We start from the raw sequence: 26642 nt of genomic DNA, 5'->3' as shown, positions 1-26642 counted from the left end.
ATTTCCTCAAATACCACACAGGGATAATTATAATAGCATGTAACCTTTTAGGATTGTTGCAAGGATCAAATGAGAAAATACCTCTAAAGTGCTTGGCACAGAACCTGGCACATATGAGGCTCTATATAAATATTAGCTATTATTATTATTATTCATTACATTGGTGGGGCTGTTGTATACTGCACCAATCAAACTGAAGATATTTGAAATGCTGAATCGGTGAAGGAAGGTTACTTTGACAAGGCCCAGAAAAAGTACTGAACGTAACCCTGTCAACAAATTCAATCTTCCACTTGGCTCTGAAACCTCCAAAAAACCTGCCTCCTCCTGCACAAAAGGTCTGAAACCCCGCTCACGACAAGAGGAAGTCAGAGGCCTGAAGCAAAAAGGAAGGAAGAGGGCCAAGAAGCACATGCCTGGAGCCCGGGAGAGCTAGTGCCTGGCAGATTTTGAGTGACAGACTGTGCCCTTTCTACTAACAAGCTAGAAGATGGAGGTCCCCAGAATTCCTCAGAATGCTTTCCAGGCAGCTTCTGAACAGAAGAAGAGGCCCGCAGCTGCTCAACACTCCTCTAATTGGATTCAGAATAGAACTTCACATCCAACTACAGCTCTGCAGAGAGGATGGTGAGCCAATTAAGCCCATGCCAGAAAGTTTTTGCTCCCTATCCTTGAGCCAATTTCACCTAATCACCACTTTGGTGACAAGTGCCTGATATCATTAGGGCTGGAAGATGCCCCCTGAGTCACTGGGGCTTCTTATGAAGGCTATCAAAGTGAGCTGAGCGTGGCTGTCCAAATGCCAATCCTACTCCCGAAGAGAATCAGAAGAACCTTCCTCCTGCAAACTGTGTATCTGAGTCATGACACTTTCAAGTATGTATTCCCCACATCTCCCACATATTCACAAAAACTCTTTCCTTGTGCTTTTGCTCATGCTGTCACTATGGTACAGTGGGAAAAGGACTAAATCTACAGCTTTAGGACTTGGGTTTGAATCCTGATTCTGTAACCCTTGGCTCCTCTGAGCCTCAAGTTTCCTAACCTGGAGGACCAGATCAGGTGATCTCTAAGATTTTTTTCTGACACAATTCATAAGACTACCAATTTGGAATGTTTTCTCATTACTCTTTAACTTCTCAAACACTCCTCACCCAGAGTCTGCCTCCTATAGGAAGGCTTTCCTTCTTAGCTCTCCTTTCTCCTAAATCGAAATTTACACTCCACTACCTTGTACTTGAGGTGCAGATGCATGAGAGTACGTATGTATGTGTGTGCATTTATAGTTAATACTGTACATACTCTATCAATCAATATATACATAGAGTTAGACACTAGGAAAGGAAGATGTATGTATGTATGTATGTATTTTTGTTTTGGATCAGACCTATGATTTCACTGGGAAAGGGAACAGCCACTGAGGAAACTCCCTTGGGCAACACAAATTAGCAGCTGGTTTTTAACTCTGTAGACTCAAGAGTGTCTTGGGACACGAAGAGCTAAAGTGACCTCTCCAAAAAGCTGAGCAGTAGGACTTGTGCCCAAGTCTTCCTAACTCCAAAGTTTACTATCCACTACACAACCATTCCTCTTTCTCCTCTCCCTGCCCATCTAGATAGAGTCTGTCTTCCGCTGTTCTCACATTGTCTCTTGTCCGTCAGTCATGCTTCTTCAACAAGACTGTCAACTTTGTGAGGGCAAGGATATCCCCCATAGGACCCAGAATAGCTGTTGCTACATAAGAGATTTTCAAAATAGACTTGTGGAGTGAGTAACAGAAAATCAGAAGAAGCAAAGAAAAGGAATTGATATTTTCCAGCTTGAAAATGGAAGGACTGGTTCCCCTACACCTTCCTCTATCTCCCCACTGACCCATGAACATAACTTCAGGATAAGGCACCGAGACTGACATAATACGTTGTTATTGCTAAAGCTGGTGACCCTAAAGTAGGTGAGGGAAGGCCTCCCATGGAAATCACCTCCCAGTGTACAAATGATTGAAGCACAAGACTATTATCACTTCAGCAAAGGCTCATTGTCAGACCCAGAACTAAAGAAAAGCGAAGTTTCAGGTGGGAACAGGAGAGGGATAGGGAAAGGAAGAGAGAACATGTGTACAAGCACATGCGTAAGCACTCTCTCTGTCTCTCTCTCAGTCTTTCACTCACCTCATGAGAGTTGGTGCCGTGGGCCACTCTGGTTTTGCAAACTATCAGCAAGGGAAAGAAACAAACAAACAAAAAAATGAATGAACTCATTACAGAAGGTGACTAAAATGACCAGATTTCCCAGGAGACATATTGCTTCATGAACAGGAGAATTTATAAATGCCAGAACATCTCAAATGTTTTGAGCCTTCAGTGGGAGCTTACAATATATTTAAGAATTCCACATGCAGAATATTACCAACACAAATTTACCTCACAAATCACTTAATCAATCACGAAAGCAGATCATGGGGAAAATTGCCCCCCACATGTCTGTAAAAGTATCAGATCTCTGTTCCCTTTTAAAATGATCTCAGTGCCACCAATGCCACCAGATTACTAATGGCCACTCCCAAGACAGCAATGTTATTCCACTGAACAATGGGATCCATTAGCCCAGACTCAGAAGACTCTAGGAAAAGAGATCAGACTTATAGCAAGTTTGCAGCACTTTTGAAAAAAGCATTGCAGGCAATATGCATACTTCTGGAACCTTGCAAAATTTACATACTGAATGGGAAGGCCAGTCCATTCTTCTCCAGAAGCTGCAAGGTGTCTTCTCCACAAAAGCTTGTGAGCTCCATGAAGGGTGGGGAACAGATCCGTTCATCTACAAGACAAAAGAAAATAGAAAGGTTTATCAGGCTGGTCAGGGCATTCTTTTTCCTCTCAAGTGGTCATGCTTCAATTGGAAATGAATGTGATTTTCCTGGTGTCCCGGCTTGTGCTAGGAAAGATGAAAGGTCATTCACTCATTTATTTATTTATTAAGTGTCTTCTGTGTGCAGAGCACTAATCGGCACCAAGTGTGGAGACAAAATTTAAGTAGTTCTTTATAAACTATAAACATAAAATCCTACCTGACTCTACTGTCACCTCTTCCACTAAGTCTTACCCAATAAGTAAAATGTAACATAGCACTTCATTTAGCTACTTCAAGTTTATTATAGAGCCAAGACTTTGATCTTTAGTAGCAGATTACAGTAAATCCAAGGTCTCTGGAAATCTTTAGAGCAAAGGATTCTCCAGATCCAAAGGATTCTTGCATCCAAGTAGCACAGTGAATAAAATACCTGGCCTACAGTCAGGAAGACTGGCTCTTCTGAATCTTCCTGAGTTCAAATCTGCTCTTGGACACTAATTAGTTGTGCGACCCTAGACAAGTCAGTTAACCTTGTTTGCCTTAGTTTTTTCATCTGTAAAACGAGCTGGAAAAGGCAATGGCAAACCACTCCAGTATCTATGCTAGGAAAAACCTAAATTGGGTTATGAAGAGTCGGATATCTCTGAACCGTCTGGAGCAAAGCTGATTCAAGCTGCCAGCATCCCTGAGAACTGGCATCTGGAAAAGACCCCTGCCGTTTACTCATGACTCTTACTTCTGGATGCCAGTCTCAAAGTGACCTTTAAATTCTGATTTTTTGAGAAGCGTAACATTGGCTTCCAGGGAAGCCCAGAACTTCTGCCTGCATCTCTGTTGCCTCTTGGCTCCACCTGAAAAGTTGAATGCTGAAGTCCTTCAGCTCTCACGGGAGATCAGAGGAAGAAGGAACCTTAGAGATGATCTAATACAGGGGGAAGCGGGTCAAATCCAAACTACTGACTCTTTTTTGTAAGGCCAGCAAGCTAAATAAGGACAGTTCCTACCTCTTAAGATATTTTCTTGTATTTAAAAATATAAAAATTGTTTTTAGCTCTTAGCTTTTAGTACAATTCACCTTAAGAAGCTAACAGACTCATCCCTTATTTATATTCAGTTTTATTTGTGGCTACAACTCTGGAGCTGGAATGAAAAGCATTCAGAGACTTACTGTCCTTGCTGTGACTATCTACGAAGGACAAAGAAAACTTATGTGATGTTCAAAGCAAACATAAGGGCATTCTTGCATGGAAAGGCTTTGTCCGCACGCCCTTACTCAAGAAATTCTAGTGGCTCCCTACTACCTCCAGAATCAAATACAAAATCTTTTCTTCTGTGTTCAGTTCAAAGTGCTCTCCCCCTCTTTCATTTTTCTTGCACCTTACTCCCCACTACATACTCTTTGATTCAGTGAATCTGACCTCCTTAGGGTTCCTCTAGCAACATATCTTCTACCTCCTGGTATTTTCATTGGCTGTCTAAAATGTGCCTGAACTACTGTAGCGCCAATGGGATTCTCACAGCATCCACTATGGATATGCATGGTATTTCCAGGTTAAATTTGTAAAATGTAAGTTCTCTTCCTCAAAGAGAAACCAAGATATTTATTCAAACATCAGAAAATCAAATCTATCATAGCAACAAGGAAATCTATACATACTATCAACGCAGGGAGCACAGCCATCCCCAAGCCTTCCCTTTGTCAGGCGCCTCCCCACAAATAAGTTCCCTTAGACAAAATCACTCCCTCTCTCACTCATGCTAGCTACTCTGCTCTGCTTCCCCTCTCTCCCAGCTCCACCTCACTCTCTCTCCCTACTGCACCCTTCCTGCTCCACCCTTCAGCGAGCTCCTCCCACCATGGGCTCCATGCGAGTCAGGCTATGGGCTGTGCCAGAGCTCAAAGCAGGTCACATGGGCCTATTAAGGAGGAGGGAAGATCTTCAAATTCCCTTACCATACAAATGCTCTGCCTCCTCATCTGTTACTCCTGGAGGCTTCTCTTTAAGTCTTGATTAAAATCTCACCTTCTATAGGAAGTGTTTCTCAACCTTTCTTCATTCTAGTGCTTTCTCTCTGTCAAAAAGATTTTCTATTTATCCTGTATGTAGCATGTTTGTTGATATCTGTATACTTGCTTTCTCCCCATTAAACTGTGAGGTCCTTGAGGGAAGGAATTGTCCTTTGCCTCTTTTTGTATCCCCAGTGCTTAGTACAGTTCCTGGCACACAGTAAGTATTTAATAAATGTTTATGAAAATGAACTGAATTCTCTGGTGATAACATTGCCCATGGTCTTCTTGGGACTCCCAAGAGATCAATCACCGAGATGGCTTATAAACCAAGTTTCTTCCAACCAAGAGTCCCTAATGAATTACTCAGGAAGCTGGAAAAACTCATGACAAGAGAATAGGGCAAAGGAACATTCACCTAAATGTGAGTTGTATCAATATGCTGAGAAGAATATTTACAAGCATTCTACATTTGACTAAATGTACTTGGATATTCTCTGTCATCAGAAGTGACTCATCTAGGTAGCTAATGAATATAGCAATCTACTGCTTGATAAATGCAGGGACCCCAGCTTCTGGGATAAGAATTCACTGTTTAACAAAAATTGCTGAGAAAACTAGATAACAGTGTGCTGGAAACTGGGCATAGACCAATGCATGACACCGTTTACAAGAATAAAGTTCAAATGGGTACATGATCTAGGTATAAAGATCGATAATATAAACAAATTAGGGGAGCAAGGTGTTGGGACTGGAAGCTCAATTCCGTGTGGACAGTCTCGGGCAGGTAAAAGTGGGACTTCTAAATCTTAGAGTCTTACGAGGCCCTCCATGAACAGCGGGGGTTCGAGAAGGTCAGACCGAGCTAGCTCGGCTAGCTCGGGTATTTCCGCCTCTCCCCCGGAGATACCTGATGGGTGGAGTCTCCCTGCCCTCGAGGTCGTCCCGGATTGGAGCACACCTAGTTACCTAACAGCACGGTATTGAGATGCAAACTGTGTGGCTGAAGATTAAGTAGGATTGAGGAAGCCTAAAAGCTCTTAGCACGTGTGGAGCCAAAGAGAAAAGTAGGGCTCCGCTTCTTTTCTTTCCTCTCTCCCCTCCCCCTCTCTCCCCGCTTGTGCTTCTACTTCCATTCCCTTAAGCTTAGCCTTCTTAGGAAATCTCCCCCTCTTCGTCCTAAGAAAGAAGAGCCCCTGCACTTGTAACTGAAACCCTGTAATAAAGCTCAACCCCTGTTTGACTCTGGAACGTCCTTTCTCTCATACGTGCATCCGGCGTGGCCAGCCGAAGACCTCGGGAGGTGAGGTAAGAAAGACTCGGGTAGCCCAATACAGGCCTCTAGGCTTGGCAGTTGGCGTCCCAACAGGGATTGGGAGCGTAGATAATCCTGGGTGCTTTTGGGGTACACCCGGAAGGGGCTGTGAAAGAAGCGAGTCCCGAATCCTAGATTCGGAAGGAGAGAAAGGGGAGAGAAGCTTCCCAAACCCCTGGGAAAAGGGCAGGGATGAGGAATCAATTGCCAGTAATAAAGCCAGAGGAACAGGAGGTCTGGGCTGAGACACTTCACAGGGAATGCAGGAAGGCGGGGGTCACAATAGAGTTAGATGACCTCCGAGAATTTTGTGAAAGGATTTGGAAAGTTTCTCCTTGGCTCAAGCAGGCAGGAATATCAAGAGAAAAATGGGGAGCGGTCGGAGAGCAAATGACTGCTTACGAGCAACAATACCCTGGGGAGCTGGAGGATTTAGATTTCCTGATATTCGGTGTAATTAAAAGCCTGCTGGAAGGGCCGGAGAGGCCAGGGCGGGATTGGAATGAGAGTGGAAGCGGAGAGAGGGGAGGGGAGAACACGGGAGGGAGGGAGAGTCTAGGCAAGCAGAAAGTTAAGGAGCGTAAAGAAAAAATAGACCCGGAGCTCCATCTAGCGGATGGAAAAGGCGAGGCAGGGGAGAATACGCCGTGCCTTCCCTCCGCGCCTCCTTATAACCTGCTCCATTGGTCAGACAGTTCAGGGCCACAGTCCAGTTTGGAAAAAGGAATAAGAAAGGCTATAGAGAATGGAGAAGATGTAGGGACATTTCCTGTGTTAGAAATAGCGGACCCCAGTGTCCCCGGTGGGGTTCGGAGGAGCCACATACCCATAGAGTGGAAGAGAGTGGCGACTCTTAAAGAGGCTTGTACCAAGCATGGCCCTAATTCACCCTTTGTTATAGCCATGCTTGAAACTCTCAGCGGTCAGTTCATTCTGACTCCTAATGACTGGAAGAGCTTAGCTAGAGCCTGCCTTACCCCTGGGCAGAAAGAAATAAGTACAGGGAGGGGCCAGGATCAGCTTCCCATAGCTATTGCCCTTCCCTTAAGGCACTGGAAGCTTAAAGAAAGCCAGAGACCAGTGTGGGGAATAGGAGGGTGCCAAAATACCTTAGAGACAATGCACCCAGTAAAGTGGGAGGCAGAGGATCGCCAAAGGACCGTATGGCCGTTGGTGATTCCAGGACTTAGTTTTAACATCTGGGGCAGGGACATTATGAGCCGCCTCGGGATGAAGCTATCAAATTTTTAGTAAGGGCCATTGCTGTTGTACTGGAGTCCCCACCCTTGAATTGGAAGTCAGACACCCCGATTTGGGCCTTGACTTCAGAAAAACTCCAGGCATTACAAATACTGGTTAAGGAGCAATTAGCACCCTGGAATGCTTCTGTGTTTGTTATAAAGAAAAAATCAGTAAAGTTCAGGTTCCTTACAGATGTTAATCAAGCATTTGTAAGCTCCTGGCAGCTGCTATACCAAAGTAACCAGCCACTATGCATTCTTATCAATTTTACCTTAAAGGCGATCCTCGCTAAACAAAGAAGGGGAAAAGGTCGCCTAATACAATCAGAGCTAAGATTAAGAGGCCTAATACAATCAGAGCTAAGATCAAGAGGCCTAATACAATCAGAGCCTGATACAGCTGTCTCAAGGAACGCACATACTACTCCAGCTATGAGACATTTTAAGATACTAATAGGGGGTCGAGGGTATGTTTGTGTCTCCACAGGAAAAAGTGATGCATGGATTCCCATTAGAAGGATCCGTAGGTGGGAACCGAGGTCGGAGACGACGGAGACGCAGGAGGCGGAGACCCCGGAGAAGGATCATACACCACCTGAGCCTGCTGCTGACAGCTTTAACCTTGCTGCCCAGAGAGGAGGCAGCCCTCATTACAACCGCAGACACTGCTGCTGACAGCTTCCCATCTAGGCATCCTTTTTTCGCCAGCTGAATGAGGACTTTGATATCACAAACCCAGGACACTTGGGTGGGGAGGAGGTGACCAATTTTCCACCTGTATAGATCCATTTGCAAGATTAAGGGAGTGGTGGTGTAAGGCGCCTACACCACCTGCTTCTCTTAAAATATGCTTTGGGATTTTAGTTGATTGCACTTCCCCAGTTGTAACTCAGCCATTTAGTTTCATCTTTGTTTTATTTGATGCCTCCCTTTGTCAGTTGTGCTAGCTGCAGATTTCTGTGTGAATGAAGTCTTGTTGTAAGGTACTCATATGCTAAAGGCCTTCCTAATCCGCTCAGCCTCCAGCCACTGTTTGCTCTAGAGCCAGGTGCGCTCCGCGCATAACAAAGAAGGGGATATGTTGGGACTGGAAGCTCAATTCCGTGTGGACAGTCTCGGGCAGGTAAAAGTGGGACTTCTAAATCTTAGAGTCTTACGAGGCCCTCCATGAACAGCGGGGGTTCGAGAAGGTCAGACCGAGCTAGCTCGGCTAGCTCGGGTATTTCCGCCTCTCCCCCGGAGATACCTGATGGGTGGAGTCTCCCTGCCCTCGAGGTCGTCCCGGATTGGAGCACACCTAGTTACCTAACAGCACGGTATTGAGATGCAAACTGTGTGGCTGAAGATTAAGTAGGATTGAGGAAGCCTAAAAGCTCTTAGCACGTGTGGAGCCAAAGAGAAAAGTAGGGCTCCGCTTCTTTTCTTTCCTCTCTCCCCTCCCCCTCTCTCCCCGCTTGTGCTTCTACTTCCATTCCCTTAAGCTTAGCCTTCTTAGGAAATCTCCCCCTCTTCGTCCTAAGAAAGAAGAGCCCCTGCACTTGTAACTGAAACCCTGTAATAAAGCTCAACCCCTGTTTGACTCTGGAACGTCCTTTCTCTCATACGTGCATCCGGCGTGGCCAGCCGAAGACCTCGGGAGGTGAGGTAAGAAAGACTCGGGTAGCCCAATACAGGCCTCTAGGCTTGGCAGTTGGCGTCCCAACAGGGATTGGGAGCGTAGATAATCCTGGGTGCTTTTGGGGTACACCCGGAAGGGGCTGTGAAAGAAGCGAGTCCCGAATCCTAGATTCGGAAGGAGAGAAAGGGGAGAGAAGCTTCCCAAACCCCTGGGAAAAGGGCAGGGATGAGGAATCAATTGCCAGTAATAAAGCCAGAGGAACAGGAGGTCTGGGCTGAGAAAGCTCAACCCCTGTTTGACTCTGGAACGTCCTTTCTCTCATATGTGCATCCGGCGTGGCCAGCCGAAGACCTCGGGAGGTGAGGTAAGAAAGACTCGGGTAGCCCAATACAGGCCTCTAGGCTTGGCAGCAAGGAACAGTGTATTTGTCAGATTTGTGGAGAATGGAGAAATCTATGACCCAACAAGAGATAGAGAACATTATGAAATGCAAAATGGATAATTTTGATTACATTAAATTGAAAAGGTTTTGCACAAACAAACCCAATGCAACCAAGAATTTTTGCAACCGGTGTTCATGATAAAAGCCTCATTTCTAAAATATAGAGAGAACTGACTCAAATGTACAAGAATACAAGTCATTCCCTAATTGATAAATGGTCAAAGGATATGAACAGGGAATTTTCAGAGGAAGAAATTAAAGTTATCTATAATTATATGAAAAAATGCTTTAAATCACTGTATATCAAAGAAATCATAAAAATGGGAAAGGGTCCCACATGTACAAAAATATTTATAGCAACTCTCTTTGTGGTGGCCAAGAACTGGAAATCAAGGGAATGCCTATCAGTTGGAGAATGGCTGAACAAATTGTGGTATACGAATGTAATGGAACACTATTGTGCTATGAGAAATGATGAACAGGAAGACTTCAGAAGAACCTAGAAAGACTTATATGAACTGATGCTAAGTGAAAGGAGCAGAACCAGGAGAACTTTGCACACAGCAACAACCTCAGTGTGCAAGGAATTTTTCTGACAGACTTAGTACTTCACTAAAATGCATGTACTTAAAAAATTTCCAATGGACTCTTGAGGCAAAATGCCTTTCACATCCGAAGAAAGAACTATGGAATTGGATTGCAGATAGAAATAGACCATTTTCTTTTGTATTATATTTTGTTTTATGGTTTCTCCCATTCATTTTAATTCTTTTATGCAACCTGCATTTAATGCACATGTAGAACCCATATAAGATTGTACGACATCTCAGGGAGGGAGTGGGAAAAAATCTAAGATATATGGAAGTGATTGTGGAACACTGAAAACAAATAAAATAATTCAATTAAAAAAATCTCATGTGAAATAGATTAGATATAAAAATATCAGAAACAACTGAACTCAGTGATATCTGATAAACTCATACATGAACAACTTGGGAAAGGACTTACTCATTGAACAAGAAATTGTATGTCAGTTGGAAAGCAGTCTGGCAGGAAATAGATATAAACTAGTATCCATAATACTAGTACCATAAACAACAATGAGTATCAAATGAATATATGACTAAATGCAAAAGGCCACATCATGAAAAAAAAGTTACCAGAGAGTATAAGGAAGTACTTTTCACAACTATATATGGTTAAGAAGAATTCGTAATCAAACAGGGGACAAAAGTGATCACAGAAGACAAAATAAACAATATCAGATACATAAAATTAAAAAGCTTCTGTACAAACAAAATCAATTTAGCTAGAATTAGAAAACTTTCATATGAGAAAAACTATTGAATTAAGTATTTCTGAAAAGTCTAATTTCCTAGGCATATAGAGAATTAACAAAATATATAAAACCCAGAGCCAAAGATAAATGGTCAAAGGATAGGAGTAGTTTTTAAATATCAAAAGACATGTGAAAGACTGTTTCAAAACAATAGTAAAAAAAAAAAAAAAAAAAAGGTAAATTAAAACAACCAAGGTTTATCTCACATTCAGCAAACTAAAGAATATGTACATGCATACATGGAAATCAATGCTGGTGTGGATTGTAGGAAGAAAGACACAGTAACATAATATTGTTGGAGCTATGGGTTAATATAACCATTCCAGAAAACAAGCTGAAATCAAATGAGAAAGTCATCTGTTTATAGCCGTTGACTAAAGAATTCCACATTGGGGCTTATGCATCAATGAGTTCAAAGTCAGAAAGAAAGCTCTCATAAATACCAGACTGTTCATAACAGCATGTTTTGTGGAAGCAAAGAATTGGAAATAAAGTATATTAATATGATGGAATATTGTTGGGCCTTAAGAAATGATGAATAGGAGGAATTCAGAAGAACATTAAGTCTTGTGCAAACTGATGCAGAATGTACCAGTAATCAGTACCAGGAAAACAATACACATAATGACTACAATAACGAAAATGGAAAGAACACTAAATTGAAGCCAAACATTTTGTAATTGTATTAAACAATCTTGGCCTCCAAGAACTGAGGAATTAATGTACTTCTCTCCTTTCCTGAGGAAAAGTGGCAAACTGGGAGATTTGGAATGCTATGTTGTCTATAAAGGTTGTTTTCATCAACTGTTTTTCTTTGTTAAAACACAAAGTTCAATAGGTTAAGTGGATGAATAAAGGTGAAAAGTATATCTGGAAAGGAAAAGATATAAAAATAAAAGACATCAATAAAAACTAAAGAGAAAAAAAGGAGAATCTTAGTTGCCAGTATTAATTACCCACATTTTCACACTGTAAAAGTTTGAGTCATATACTTTCTCTGTCACCACCATTACCTCTGGGTAATTACCAATTTCCCAAAGGTGTTCTTGCCAGATGTCAACATTCACTATAACTTAAACGTAGTTCCTTGCTTTTTCTACAAACCAACACCAAGCTGAGTTTAAAGCCAAAGTTGCTGGTCCTCAAAGAGGAAGAGTCTAGAAATGTGAGGGATGAGCAAAGCACCCAGGGGGTAAATAGGTAGTAGCCAAAAAATAGCTAAGGAGGAGATCATCTGATGTTGGGAAATTCTGGATGACTGGTCACTCTAAACTTTTTTTCACAAGAAAGGATGAGATAGAGATAGATGAAGGAAAACATTGCTAGGGCAGGGATTAGAGAGTCTCAAGAGGAAAAAGAAGTAAGTAGTTAGAAGTGATGACTTTGGGGAAGAAAAGATGGAGAATAGAAAGATTTGGCACATGGTTGGTTGGACAGAAAAAAGAAACTATCCAAAAGGCCAATCACAGAAGTAAAAAGTGAAGGGGGACCACGTGAGAGTTAGTCACATGTCAGAATGTAGAAGGATATGATATGATATGATATATGATATATGAGATGATGATATAAAGGACATACAAATCACATTAGACTTGACATCAAAAGACTTGTGTTTGAGTACCTGCCCTAATTTAACTTGACCTTAGTCAAGTCATTTAACTTTGCTCAGTCTTAGTTTTCTCAACCATCAAACCAGAATAATATTTATACCACTTACATCTCAAAGTGTTTGAAAAATCCTAAACTGACATATTAAATAGGAGCTATATTATTAAAACGGGTAGGGGCAGGGCAAGGACAGAGGAAAGACTAGTGTGGGCTTTAGCATAGGTTACTTAAAAAGAGTACTGACATGAAATTCAAAGATCTAGAATTGAGTTAAGCTCTGACAATAAATACCTGGGCAATCTCGGGCAAGTGATTTCTACTCCAGCAGTACCCAGAAAGATAGACCAGTAGACATGGGCATGGGGCTGGCCCCTGGGCCTGAAACATACTCTCCCTCCTCATCTCCACCTTTTGGAATCCCTAATTTCCTTATGCAAAGTGAGATTTTTAGTTACCCTTAGAATTACATGAATTCACCATGGGGATCCCATGGGTTGAATTATTTGGAAGAAAATTCAATCATGTGGAATGCTTCCCTTTTGTTATCACATATATTCCTTTTCTTAAAAAAAATGAAAACCAAAACAAAACTCTTTTACATTTAAGCTAGAGATGTTTCTCTGGGTAGAACTGATGTGCCTCCACCCTGTATCTAACGGTGGTATTTTTAGACCCATAGAATTGTCTGGGAACCCGCAAAGCTGGAGGTGCCTAGAAAGACATGGAAAAGACAAACCACTGCCTAGAAAGCCCCACTGCTTTTTCTGCAAAGAGCACTTCCTCCAGGAATCTTCCAGGTCTCTTGCAAACAGGGTGGGGGTGGGAGGACTGGCAGTAAAGAAAGCCTCCAAGAAGCAAACGAAATGCCAACCAGAGCTCAGGAGCTCAAGGAACACAATACAGTACAGAGGGGAAAGGTCTTAAGATCAGAGAGCCGAGATTTGAGCCCTAACTCCTACACTAAATTGGTTGTTAAAAGTTTTAAGCAATCAAAGCTTAAAGATGCATTCAGACCTTGGGTCCACCCTCCATCCACTAGGTCTGCAACTGCAGACAACCCTCTGTAGGTCTCTAGTTTCATTTTCCTTTTCTATGAAATAAGGATACTAAAATTCATGACTCTACTAGAGACGACTGTTATAAATAAGATGCTTCCTAAAACATAATATCACAGATAGGAACAGGGAAAGGAAGTAGACCTGTGATTTCTCTGGTATAGGAAGCAGTCCTTACCAATACAAGTCAGTACTTTCTCTGAAGTTCACAAACTTATAGAGTACTAAGAAGTTAAATGACTTGCCTAGGATCGTTAAAGCCAGTATTTGTCAGAGGAAGGACTCGAACCCAGGTCTTCCTGGCTTTGAGGTCGGCTCTCCAGCCCACTGCCTAACAAAGTAAATGCTTGTTGACTTGACTCTAGCCTCAGTGTTATACTGATTTTTATCTAATCACTCTTGAAATAGAGCTTTGGCTTCCAAGAGTCATATCATGCTTTGAAATCTGGTAAGTAGAATATCTAGCATTTACATTACTTACCTTTGTACAGCACAAGGACTGAACAATCTTCCTCGGTTCTTCCTTACCTTTAGGAAGAATAACCTCCTCCCATCCCCAAATCACTTCCTTTCCTTTGTGGAGAAATGTGTTTTTGTGTCTTCGGTGACTGAAAGGATATGTAAGCTCTTACCATTATCCTTAAAATACCTCCTTGCTCAGGAATCAAGAAACAATCAGCATGAATGTCAGCACTAAATCTCAGGAGATGGACCTGATTTTTAAATTCAAACGTCCTTCAGGAGTTCATAACAGCAACAGTGCTCAGATAAGAGAGGGTACTTGATACATACACAGGCATGGGACATCCAGTTACACAGTTTCTATTCCAGCCTTGAGGGAAAGCTCCATCATATTTGAATGGGTTAAGGAGAGCAACCAGTATCCACTACCCCTCCCCAAATCCCATGGCCCTGTGGGAGTGCAAAGGAAGCCTATGGGTAAGTATTAGATAGTGAATAATAAATGGGAGAGCACCAACAAGCTCACAGAAATGGGTCAGGGCATTTACAGTATAAGCACAACGACTGTTCCAAGGATAACATACAGGGAGATATGTTCATTGGCTCTTATCTACTCACGAACACTTCAGTATGAGTGAGTTTATCAGGAGGACCAGTCACTGAGGCCAAGGCCTGACAGTAAGTCTAGCAGTCTACCCAGAGAGCAGAAATATTTTGACGAGAGAGAAGGTCAAAAAAGGACAGACTGAAGTGAAAGTCAGAAAGGCAAGCCCACAGGAGATAGGGTCTGCAGCATGGACTCTCTGGGCAGTCAAAGACAAAATCTATCTACCCTACATATAGCCAGCTCTCATGAGGATTCTATCACCCTCTACTACAGAATGTTCTCATCATTAATACTTCAGTATTTCTAAATCCCCCTCCCCCAAAAAGATACTTCATTCAACCCTGCTGTCATTTCCAAGAAACAGGTTACAGTTAGATCATTTTACCCTAAAGAGATGTGACAGATTGGGGGATTTATTCCATTTCACTCTTTCACCTCAACAAAGAATTATCAAATGATTAGTCCAAAGCACTATGGTAGATACAATAATGAATAGCCATGCTATGCTTGTCCTCAAGGAGCTTATTATCTAGGGGTAGACATAATAGCTATAAGATGTCCCAAAAGTCCTAGTTTAGTTTTAAGCTTAAAATTCCACTAAGACTGTTGGGATACCTTTTGTATAATTCGAAACAGAATGACATTAGTGCTATGAAAGGGCTAGTTATTAACAAAGGAGGAAGATTTCTCTGCCACTCAGTAGGATCCAGAAAAGTTTCAGAGAAAAGGTGGTAGTCAATGGGGACTCACTGAAGATGTTGATTTTGTTGTTATTGGGGGCAGGGGTTAGAAAAAGTAGAATATAATCAAAAGCAATGCTTTAGATAAATCTAGCAGCATGGGCAGGAAGAACTAGGAAGGAGAATGTCAGACGTGGAAAATGAATTAAGAACTTAAAAAAAAAGTTCTGGTGAGAAGCAACAAAGACCTGAATTAGGTTGGTGGCAGAGGGAATTGAGAAAAAAGGATGCAAGTTAGGGGTATTACAGAAATAAAACAGATACAGATTAGACACAGACTGAACAATAGTACTAGCAGTACTAATACTAGTAGTCATAACTCTCGTTCATATACTTTCCTCACAACAACCTTGTGAGGCAGACAGCTTAAATAGAATAGTAATAATATATAATATAATAGCAATATATATAATACATAAAATATAATAGTAACATATAATACATATAATATGTAATATAATAGTAATAGTAAATATTTACAGATTAAGAAACTAAGGCTCAAAAGAGGTTGCCAGAGTGGAGGCAATTGCCTCCAAAATAGCAGCAAGCAGATGGTGAGAAAGCTGAGGAAGTAACAAGTTGGGAAGTTAAGGCACAGGGAGAAGAGAGGTAATAGTAGTTTGAAGAAAGAACAACACTGCTGGGAAACTTAGGAGCATTTTATAGGAAGAGAGGAAAAAGTCAGTAGAGAGGACGAGAGTGAGGTCACAAGAGGGAGGAGATAGTGGGTAAAGAAAGGTCGAACTGAAGGTGGATAAGGACTGTATCAATGATGAGATTAGCCTCAGAAAAAAAGGGAGGAGCATATTTTTCTCCCTCAGAAATGGAAAAAGAGGGAAGGAAAAGAAAATAGTAAAGAGTTGATAAAGGCACTAGATAAAATTCTGAGAAATTGAGAGGAAAAATCGAGGGAATTCATGTTGATTAGTTTCCTCCTCTATTAAAAAAGAAACAAGGTCTTACCACCTAAGAGTGAGACAGATAAGAAGGTAGAGCTGGTGCTTGAGTAGAAAAGGTGACAAATGGAGTTCCTACAGGTAACAGTCTTCCTGGATCTCCTAATTCCTACTCTAAGTTTCCCCCTCCAGACTAAACTGTCTCCCTGAACTTTGGGAAACTTAAAGACTGCTCCTGGGTGCTACTCTATCACACAGATAGAGTATTCAATAACAAGGCAAGTTTTCTCACGGAGTTAACAATAGACATTCTGGAAGGACTCAACACTTGGCACTAAAATGTACTAGAGAAGTCACAGCCCTCTTCTGTTTTTAGCTACTGCTGTACAAAAACCTAGGATTCAATTCCCCTTTCCTGGGCTGTCAAATAGTCCCTAGTCCCCAGAGGTTAGATGGTTTATTATGGCAGGAAACATCCCTATTCCATTAAGTAATGGGATATAATGTTTTGCTATTAGACCATGCACAGGAAAAGGTGGGAGTAAAACTCCAAAAGGATTTTATAACTTTAACTCCATTTTAAAAGAAAAATATATATATATATATCTCAAAATAATCAAGAAATAAAGTTATCACTGAAAGTAGTACCATTTTAGATATCTTTTGACATCCGAAATGTGAATCAGAAACCTACCAGGCTTTTATTTGGCAGTAGCTGGCAGCTTACAGTGCTGTGCCAACTTTCAAACTGGGATGTGGTATGCTGGAAAGAATGATAGATTTATTGTCAGAGAACCTCATTACGAACCTTAGGTTCTGTTAGTTACTACCAGCGTGATCTTGGGCAAGTTACTTAAACTTTCTGAGTCTCAACAAGAAGGCTGGACTTGATGGCCTGGAATGCATTTTTCCAGATCCAAATCCATGATCCTTCTCAGAGCAAAGTTTGGCCTTTGGGGAGCTAATACCACAAAGTAAATGGTGGCAAACAATCAGGCTGCATAGATCAAACAGCTGCAAGCACTCACAACATGAACACCCTGAAACACCCAAGTGAAATGGAAAAGTTTTTCAACAGTTACACAGAAATTCTAAAACATATGTACACATTATATATTCAAATGCATATGTATATATGTATTATGTGTGTATAGTGTGCATTTATGTTATATGTAAGTATGTGTATGTAATGTATGTATGTGTGTTAGAGACACACACAATCCTCATATAGCCCTTTTCTCTCCACAAAGCATACCTACACACTAGCAAGGAGATGTTATTGGTAATGATGTTTTTTTAAATGGCTCCACTTACATCAGATAACCTGCGTGTTTCAATATTTCAAGTTTCCATGATCTCCAGGTAGGTATGGGCACTTCTTTCACAACTGTAGATCACTATTCTGTTCTGTCTTGTTATCTGTATTATACCCACTGCTATAGATACACATTATCTACTCCAGGTAAGCACTTCAAGAGTAGGGACTTTATCCACCTCCAGAAAAAGGACTAATGGAGTCTGAATGAAGATCAGTGTACACTTTAAAAAAAAAATTTCTTTACTTCTTTGGGGGGGAGGGGGAAGTTGTCTGTGTTTTGGTGGTGTGTGTTTTTTTTTGCAACATGGCTAATAGGTAAATGTTTTGCATGACTACACAAGTACAATCTATATCAAACTGCTTTGCCTTCTCAAAAAGGGTTCTGGGAAAGGATGGAGAGAATTTGGGACTCAAAATTTTAAAAAATGCTAAAAAAAAATTATTTTTACATGTAATTGGAAAAAATGAAGAAAAAAAAAAAAGTAGTGACTTTTCCATTTTGTCTTTTTATCTCCAGTGCCTGGCACAAATGCCTGGTTCCAACCTATGTTTTCTGCTTTGATGGAGATACAATGAGCTTACATTTTAATAAAGAAGATAACAATGCACATAAAAATGAACACTGCATACATAAGACGTTAATAAATACAAATATATATAAAGTAATTAAGGGTAATTTAAGAAGGAAGGCATTAGCAGTTAAGGGAATCAGGAAAGACTTCTGGAAGTTCAGCTAACTGGCACATTCATGAAAGAATGATAAAGCCTGAGTTATATTTTAATGGAAGAGATGATTCTTCACGATAGAAGAAGGGAATGCATTCCATACAATGGAAGACAGCCAATGCAAAGGAAGTCAGAGATGGTGCATCATGAAAGAGGAAGAGATAATGCCCACTTCTTTTATTTGCTTCCCTAAAGCCTAGACAGTAGATACTTAATAAATACTTGGCTGATTGTTTATAAATGATTGTTGATTGAATGTCTTATTGGATAGCATTTGAGCTGCTAGACCCCAAAATTAATTACAGGAAGGCTACCTCCTAATGAAGGAGTTCCCTGAAGTTAGCTAGGTTGACTGACATGACAGACATATAGTCTAGCGTTAGGCCTATTCAAAATGCTTCCAACTTGGTAGTACTAAAGCTTGAACTGACACAGCTTCCAAAAACTCAGGGTCACCTACACACCATAGCTCTGGAGGTGGACGGAATTAAGTAGGAAAGGATGTTTTTGGTGTTTGTCCTTTGTTCTCAAAAAGGACTATGGCATCATAAAGGTGATGCCATGACTTGCAAATAAACTGGATTTAAGTGGGTCCAGTGGCAAGATATAGATCAGGACGACTGGAGATGTGCTAAATTCTGGGAACACAAAGAAAGACAAAAACATGGTCCCTGTCCTCAAGGAGTTGCTAGTCTAAGAAAGGGAGGGGGAATCAATACTAATGCTGTAAAGTTGAAGGAGTCAGGAACAATGAAAAATGAAACAGTCACATTCCTAGTCCCCACCAGGACCAGGAGTAGTCTTAGGGGGCACTAGGGTTCACTGCTTCCAGTGAGCACACACTGTTCCCAAAAGGTGCTCACCATGACCAGGTTATGTCAGGCTGGGCAAGTCATTTCCCCATTTACACTCCCTGTTCCTTCACTTGAAAAATGAGAGGTATGAATGAAACAGATGACCTGTAAGGCTCCACCCCACATTCTATATTCTATGTCCTAATCTGCATTTTAAGTTTCCTTCCCATTTCAACACTAATTTTCCATATTCGGAAGTCCTTTCAAACCCAGACATTCTATGATTTCAAGACTGGAAAGAGGACTCAAAACAATTTCAAAGTTTGGGGCTAATATAATTTATGAGGGCAAAAGACTGATGAGTTAGATCATGGTACAAACCACCTTTTCCCCTTCTTAGCAGCCTTTTATGGACTCCTTGTTTCTAGAAAGAGAGACTTTGTCTACATACTTTCCTTGTACACTTGCCACAAAAAAGCATATCTCTCTCTGATTCTGATTCTGCACTCACAGCTCTGCTTTTTCCTGAGGGGACACAAAGCCCTGGAAAGGGAAGAAAGTTCTATTCACTAGACTAGCTCTTTTCTATTCTTTGCTTCTTTCTAACCATAAGAGCACTAGAAGCTGAGAAACTAGCATCCACTGTTGTCTGTTCTTGGGTTAGCAATGAAACATTAATATATATATATATTCATTTAATTTTATTAAATATTCAATGAATTTTCTGCTACTGGCCTGTTTTTTTTTCCAGTGATAATTCAAGCTTACAGGTCCTACAGGAAGAGGCAAGTCTAATTTTGTAGAGAAGCCTCTTTCTAAACTATGCCCGTGAAATCCTTGAGATTTACCCTCCACAAAACTGTGGTCATCCCAAACATTTCTGCATTTTCTGAGCAATTACATAAGAAATATTAATAGCTCACATTTTTGTAGCATTTTTAAGGTTTGCAAAATGTTATTCTCACAACCACTCCATGAGGTAGGTAGGTATCCTTAATACTATTACTCCCATTTTAAAGATGAGGAAACTGAGGCAAAGAAAAGTTCAATGACTTGTCCAGTCACACAGGAGGTTATAAGAGTTGGAATTTTAACTCAAATCTTATCATTCCAAGGAGTATTCTTTCCAACAAAACATAGCCACATCTCATGGTTAATGTAAACAAACACCAAGTCGTCAAATGTTGAAGGGATACTACTTGGCAAGACTGTTTATTCAGTTACACTTGTGTCATACATCTATACAGGGGTTAAAGGATGGTCAGCAAAAGAACCAAAGAGGAAGAATTGAAGGAAATCATCCACACAAATCACACTTAGATCTACTAGGCACCCTAGTGACATAAAACAGAAGGATAAAGATTTACTCTGATCAATAACTTGGGTATCACTTTCACCCCTCATTCTGTGTTATTTCTCAGATCTAGTCAATTACCAAGATCTACAATCCCACCTCTGCAAAAGCTCTTCCATTCTTTTTTTTAACTAATTTTGCTCAGAGATAAATTTAACATTTGTCTTCTTTTTATTGAAATCTTTTGATTTTACATCATCTTCTGTCCAAATATCCAAGAAAATCCTTCCCCCATCCTGTACCCAATGAGCCATATCATGTAACAAAGATTTTAAAAGAAAAAGGAAAAAACTTCAGCAAAACTAACCGATATATCAACTGTGTAGGACAATATATGCAATATTCCACACAATCAGTGACCCATGTCTACAAGGGGAAGGGAGAAAGTACATTTTCTTCCTTCTCTAATAAAGACCCTTATTACTACCTGTCTGGAATATTTCAAGTCACCTTGAAGGTCTTCTGATTCCACTATCTCACCCACTGAAAATAATTTTTCAGACATTGCCCAATATATATTCTTCCTCCCTTGTGCATGTATTTGGCCACATCACTTTGCACAAACCCTTAAATGGTTCCTGATTGCCTCCCTTGAGTCAAGTTCAAATTCCTTCATCTGGCTGCCTGACTCCTAAAGGTAGTTATTATTTTATTTTTGTATTCTCACTGTCTACCACAGCTAACTGTATGTATTGTTTTCCAGGTTCAGCTCTCTTCACTTTGTATTAATGCATATGTCTTCCCATTCTACTCTGTAATCATCATTTCTTACTGCCCAGTAACCAACCTTTTTTAAGGCAATTCACAATGAAGGTTTATCTAATAAAGGTATATCTAAAAAATAAACATAAAGCTAAACCCTGTTTCAATAAGGAAATTTGGCTATAAAGAGTTCCATCAGCCTGATCTGAGTCATACTGGGAAATGGACAGAGTCAGGACCCTTGGTGCAGCACAAAGTAATCTAGTTAACCAAACCTTCCCATTTCCACTCTACCCACCACCAATCTCTCCCAGCCTCTTTGCACTTTTATGCCTTAAGATGTTTCGGGTAGACTTTGCTTTCCTGTTGTCTATCCCTCAGCTACCTAACCTTGCTTTTAGCCTAACGTACCAATGCACATTAGCCAAGGCCAGTGCTGCACAAATACAGAGAACTGTCTACCTGCCAATTGAGCTTTTCCTAACAAAGTTCCTTACTTCTTAAAAGTTATAAACTTTAGACATGATTTGGCCTTTTGCTCTTCGCATCTTGCTTGTCTTCCGAGCTTGCTCTTAGGATCATAATTCCCTTAATTTATACAGTACTGGTGATATTAATATCAGGGAGGAGAAACGGTGTTGTCCACTGGTCACAAAGCTAGTATATGTGGAATGTGAACCTAGGCTTTTCTTGCTCTAACATTCTCACCACTGCACCAGGACTGATTCTAATAATAGCTCTAATTTAATCTACAAAGTTTTTTGAAGTCAAGTAAAACTGTCTACTGCTGGAAATCCATTAAAGAAGCCCACAGGAGGCTCTACTCCTTTTTCAATGTTTCTCCTGTTGAAGGAATGAGAAGGACTCTGAACATGGAGACCTCAATTTTCAATAAATATGTCGGGAATAGTAAGTCAAAGTTCATAAGCTGAGATATATTATAAGACTATTAGAGGAACTCATATTTAAAGAAGCCCTACAAAAAGGCAAAGAATCATATTATTTATAGTTAAAAGGACCTTTGGAATTCTAAATTCATCCAAAGCAACTGGGCAGCTGGATTTAAATTCCAATTCCTCTAATTAACTACCTTTGTGATGTTAACAGGTCATTGACCCTTTCTGGGGTTCAGTTCTCTTATTCTAAAAATGAAAAATTGATATCAGATAGGCAGAAAAAGACAAAAAAGGAAAATGACAACTGTTGACAGGGTTATAGGAGGACAGGAACACAGAAATACTGATGCTGAAGTTGTGAAATGGTCCAACCATTCTGAAAGCAATCTGCAACTAGATCTCAAAAAATCATTAAACCATGTATACTCTTTAAGAACTAGTTATATAACGACCACAGCACTATAAATGAAAACAACCTTGGAAGATTTAAAATTTTGGTTAATGTAATGAATAATTACAATTTCAAAAGACTGATGATGTAGCTAGATAGCATTCTTACTACCTCCCTTGATGGAGAAATGATGGTACATAAAAAGATACACATTTTTCGGACATAACCAATATAACACAAATTTGTTGTGTATAACTATTGGTTAAAAAAGAAAAGTTCTGACTGAGTATGAGGAGGGAATTATGAGGAGAATGGGAGATGGGAGGTAGTGAAAGTGATGCAAAAAGGAGAATATCAGTGAACATTTAAAAATACACAGAAGAAAGCAAAAGGAAGTTCAAGAAGGGCACAGAGAGAAGCAAGGCAATGTTGGTGTTACCATGCTAAATTTAACATAGATTAAAAGAAAGATACATGTAAAAGATCCCAAGTTTTGTACAAAAACTTTTCTGGATTTGGATAAGAAGATATATACATAGGTTGGTGATTTTCTAATTCATAATAAATAATTTAAGAAAATGAAAGGTTGAACTCAATGACTGAAGTGATCCCTGCCATTTCTAATCATATAATTCCATAATCTTTACACCCTTTCCAATGATATCTATGGGTTATAGTACAGTGGAATTTACAGTTGGAAGGCTCTGACACATAGTTGGTTCAATACCCTCACTCTATAAATTCAGAAACAGCCATAAGGATTATAGCTATGACCGTGGCCTTGTTGGTAACCTCGATCAAAGCAACCAAGCATCCAGGTCCAGACAACATACAAGAAGCAAGGCTCCTTTACACTCAGGAAAAGCAAATGAGCAGAGTCAGTCCTGTTTGTTTTTTTTTAATCTGCCTCACAAACACTATATGTACCAGGGAACGTGGTTGGGGTATCTGACTGGTCAGGATTACCTTACTGATTAATTATGATGTAAGAGGAAGTGGTATTTTATCAGCTAAGAAGCCTGCAGGCAGCTTCATTCAGTCCATAGGCAGGTATGTTCTAACATTTTGAGGTCAATCATTTATAGAAATCCAAGATGGCCCTTTAGATTTCCTCATTGTTTTAAGTTTCTGGTATCCAGTTGATTAAGTTGTGCAGCAGCAGGAAAGCAAAGCTAATTAGCATATTCATGAAAGAATGAGTTTCCTTTTCCTGCCAAAGACAGAATGGTTAATTTCCAAGAGTTAAATGGGGGAAGGAGGGGGGAGAGGCGAGAGGGAAAGAAGAACTCTGACCAGAGATTCCACTGGGAGAAAGTCAAACATTTAGTGGATCAACTTTAATAACAACACTGGGACCAAACTCTTTAAAAGGACATGAAATATAACCTAGGAGCCCAACAACAACTTTATTAAATTCAGGCCCCATGACCAACTGCAAAGAAAGAGTACACACAGTTTAAGAGAAGATATTTCTGGCCTGATAGAATCTTCCCCATTCTTCCTTGGGCTGCCTTCTGTAAAACACTGCTGATCCTCATCCCTCCACCCATTCCTCCCACCCTATACACACTCACACTCACTCTCTCACTCTCTCTCTCTCTCAAAGTTGAGATTTTAATTCTGATCTCCACCTCCTGCCTTGGGGTAGGTGCACTGGTGATATGGTTTCTAGGTTGACTTAAACCTACCACCCTCCTAGCTCCCTAAACACCTTCATTACATGCTGCCTCACTTTCCACTTTTTAATCTGGGAACAACAATCACATGTAACACTACCATATTTCTGGAAAGAATGGGTGAGTCAACTGCTCTGTCACTCTACCCATCATGTCTCCCACTTTCTTGACCAAGTCAGTCACCATTCCCATTATTCTGTAAGTACTGTCCCTCACTATTAGAATGGAACATCTTATTCTCTGTATTTGTAAACCTAGCACTTTAGCACACAGTCTGGTAAGTGCTGAATAAATGCATTCATTTATTCATAGTACCTTTGTGAAAAATCAGGAAATTTTAAGAAGACTACTTTAAATATGGAGGAAAGCTAGATGCAACTGAGCATGGGGTACTCCAAAAAAGGTGGCCATATGGATGAGGGTATCAAACAGGTTAAACAAAGAGGAAAGAGGGGAAGGATACAAGAATTTCAGACCCTAAAGAAAAGGTTTTTCATTCTTCTCCTTTCTCAGTTTCTTTATTCTCCTATCCTACAAACCACAAATTTGTTGTTTGCATGGGGTTTACAGATAGCCATTAAGAAAATCACCAAAGTTATAACAGTGGCTCATATGTCTGAAGCATGTTTTTCATGAACATCCTCCTCTTCCTCCCTTGCATTTACTAATCATATTTATATATGTTGATCTTCACAACAACTCCCTAAGATGGATGCTATTATTTATCCTTATTTTACAGAGGAGAAAATTGAGAAGTTTTGATGTATAATAAGAATTATTATTTCAACTTTACAATTTATTATTATTTTTTACTTATTTCAACTTTACAATTCAATTAGCTTCCTGAGTGTTGGAGACTAAAAGCAAAAGAATACTAACTGGGCATTATTGGCACATATGTATAATAATACTGAATAGTTCTCTAGGCTTCAAGGAATTATTATATTCAAAATGGAATTTGACATCAGCTTAAATGAAACTTGGTTCAAATTTCGAGTCATAAAGCTTAAAAGCAAATCCAGGCATGCCCCCAATTCACCCTCCCCACTTTTTTCCCAAACCAGTTACATCCATGTATACCTATAATCACAATTAAAATGCACATCACTATTGGCCTAACAGGTTGTTCCAATCATGGAAATGTTGTGATCTGGGATGCTGTAAGGGTACAAGGCTCATCCACCTGGAATGAACTGTCACTGAAGCCTTCCTTCAGTCAGAGTAGCAAAGTCTATTATAATACCAAAAGGTGCTGACGGATTCCTAGTGAGTCTATAACTGGAGGAGTATGAGACTGATACTTACATACAAAAAGGGGGATAGAGCCAGGGAAAAAGATTTTGATGGGATTCAGGAGTGGCAAGTAGGCTGGGGTGGGACAGGTATAGGCAAAGAAAGGAGTTAGGTGATCAGAGAGCCACATTGAAAAGGGCTGTATCTAGGTAGGCTGGGCTGGACCAGATGTGAACAGAAGGTACTGGGTTGTGTGGCAAAGTTCAGGGACTAGAATGCTTTCAAAGACAGTCTTTTCCTTTTAGGGGGTCCAGGACCTATCACCCCATCAGAATTATAAGGTTTAGATTAGGAAGGGAATTCAGAGATCATCTAATATGAGACCCTCATTTTACAGATGAAGAAACTGAGGCCAAAAAGGTGAATGGTTTACCCTAACTCACAAAAGAAGAAAATGGTAAAGTTGGTCCTTTCAGCTTCTAACTCACAGAATCACATCACATGGTTGTATCTAAAGAGACCTTAGAGACCATCGAGTCCAAATCTCTCATTTTACAGATATGGACATTAAAGTCTAGACATCCAGGAAGTAAGAGGCAAAAGCAGAATTAGAACCCTGACTTCCAAATCTTTCTTTCCAGTGAAAAGCAGTGATACCTCAATTATTCTATTTAACACATAATATTCTCTTTTACGCATAAAGATACCTCCATTGCCCCAGTACCTCTGGAGTGGTGAGGAAAGATTAACGCTGACCTCATCAGAGCTTATCTTCCAGATTCCTGTTCTTGGCTCATGGCATATATGTCATAACTCATGAGTCATAACTCAGTCAGCTAAGATCATGTGTAGGTTGATCCATGGCCACAGGCTAAGAATATAGCTAGCTAGCACATCAGGTGTTTGAGCCTTGAACCTCCTGAGAACCATGTTCTGACTAGGCTAAGGAATTCTTTTTCTATGTTCTAAGCAGGAGTTTCCTTGCCTCTGCCACTAACTTCCTTTGTGACCTTGGCCACAATGTTTTGAGTAGGCAGTTTTTATGTTTCAAAGGATGTGGAGCCAGGAGCAATCTGGATGAGGTTAAAAGATGACAACAATTACCATAAACCCATATTTTGTGGGAACAGTTTACAACTCCAATTCATTATTTAAATGATAACAAATAACCATTTTAATGTATAAATCAGACCACATTACTCCCCCTGTCAAAAACCTTCCCCAGTTCCCTACTGACTACAAGACAGAATAAGAATTTATAAAGCACCAACTATGTGCTAGCACTGTTAAGTACTTTACAAATTATTCCACTTGATCATCACAACCCTGTGAGAAAAAATGAAATCATCTTAATGTTGTTTTCAAGGCCCT

At 40.3% G+C, this 26642-nt stretch overlaps 1 protein-coding gene across 5 annotated transcripts in view; it reads right to left on the bottom strand.

Moving 5' to 3' along the window:
• Positions 1 to 26642, bottom strand: part of ITPK1 (inositol-tetrakisphosphate 1-kinase) — a 416475-nt gene that overhangs the window by 147038 nt on the left and 242795 nt on the right. For all 5 annotated transcript variants that reach the window (XR_011970463.1, XM_072624303.1, XM_072624305.1 and 2 more), the window contains 2 exons: positions 2719 to 2817; positions 2169 to 2209 (listed from right to left, as the gene is read on the bottom strand). Coding sequence is in view for 4 of the 5 variants with exons in the window: in XM_072624303.1 (XP_072480404.1) it covers positions 2169 to 2209; positions 2719 to 2817 (140 nt within the window). In the remaining variant the exon portion in view is untranslated. The remainder of the gene's footprint in view (positions 1 to 2168; positions 2210 to 2718; positions 2818 to 26642) is intronic.

This window comes from Notamacropus eugenii, chromosome 7 (assembly GCF_028372415.1).
Source record: "Notamacropus eugenii isolate mMacEug1 chromosome 7, mMacEug1.pri_v2, whole genome shotgun sequence".
Taxonomy (NCBI): Eukaryota; Metazoa; Chordata; class Mammalia; order Diprotodontia; family Macropodidae; genus Notamacropus; species Notamacropus eugenii.
The sequence above is the reverse complement of the archived record's forward strand: the minus strand, read 5'-3'. Positions and strand labels throughout refer to the sequence as shown.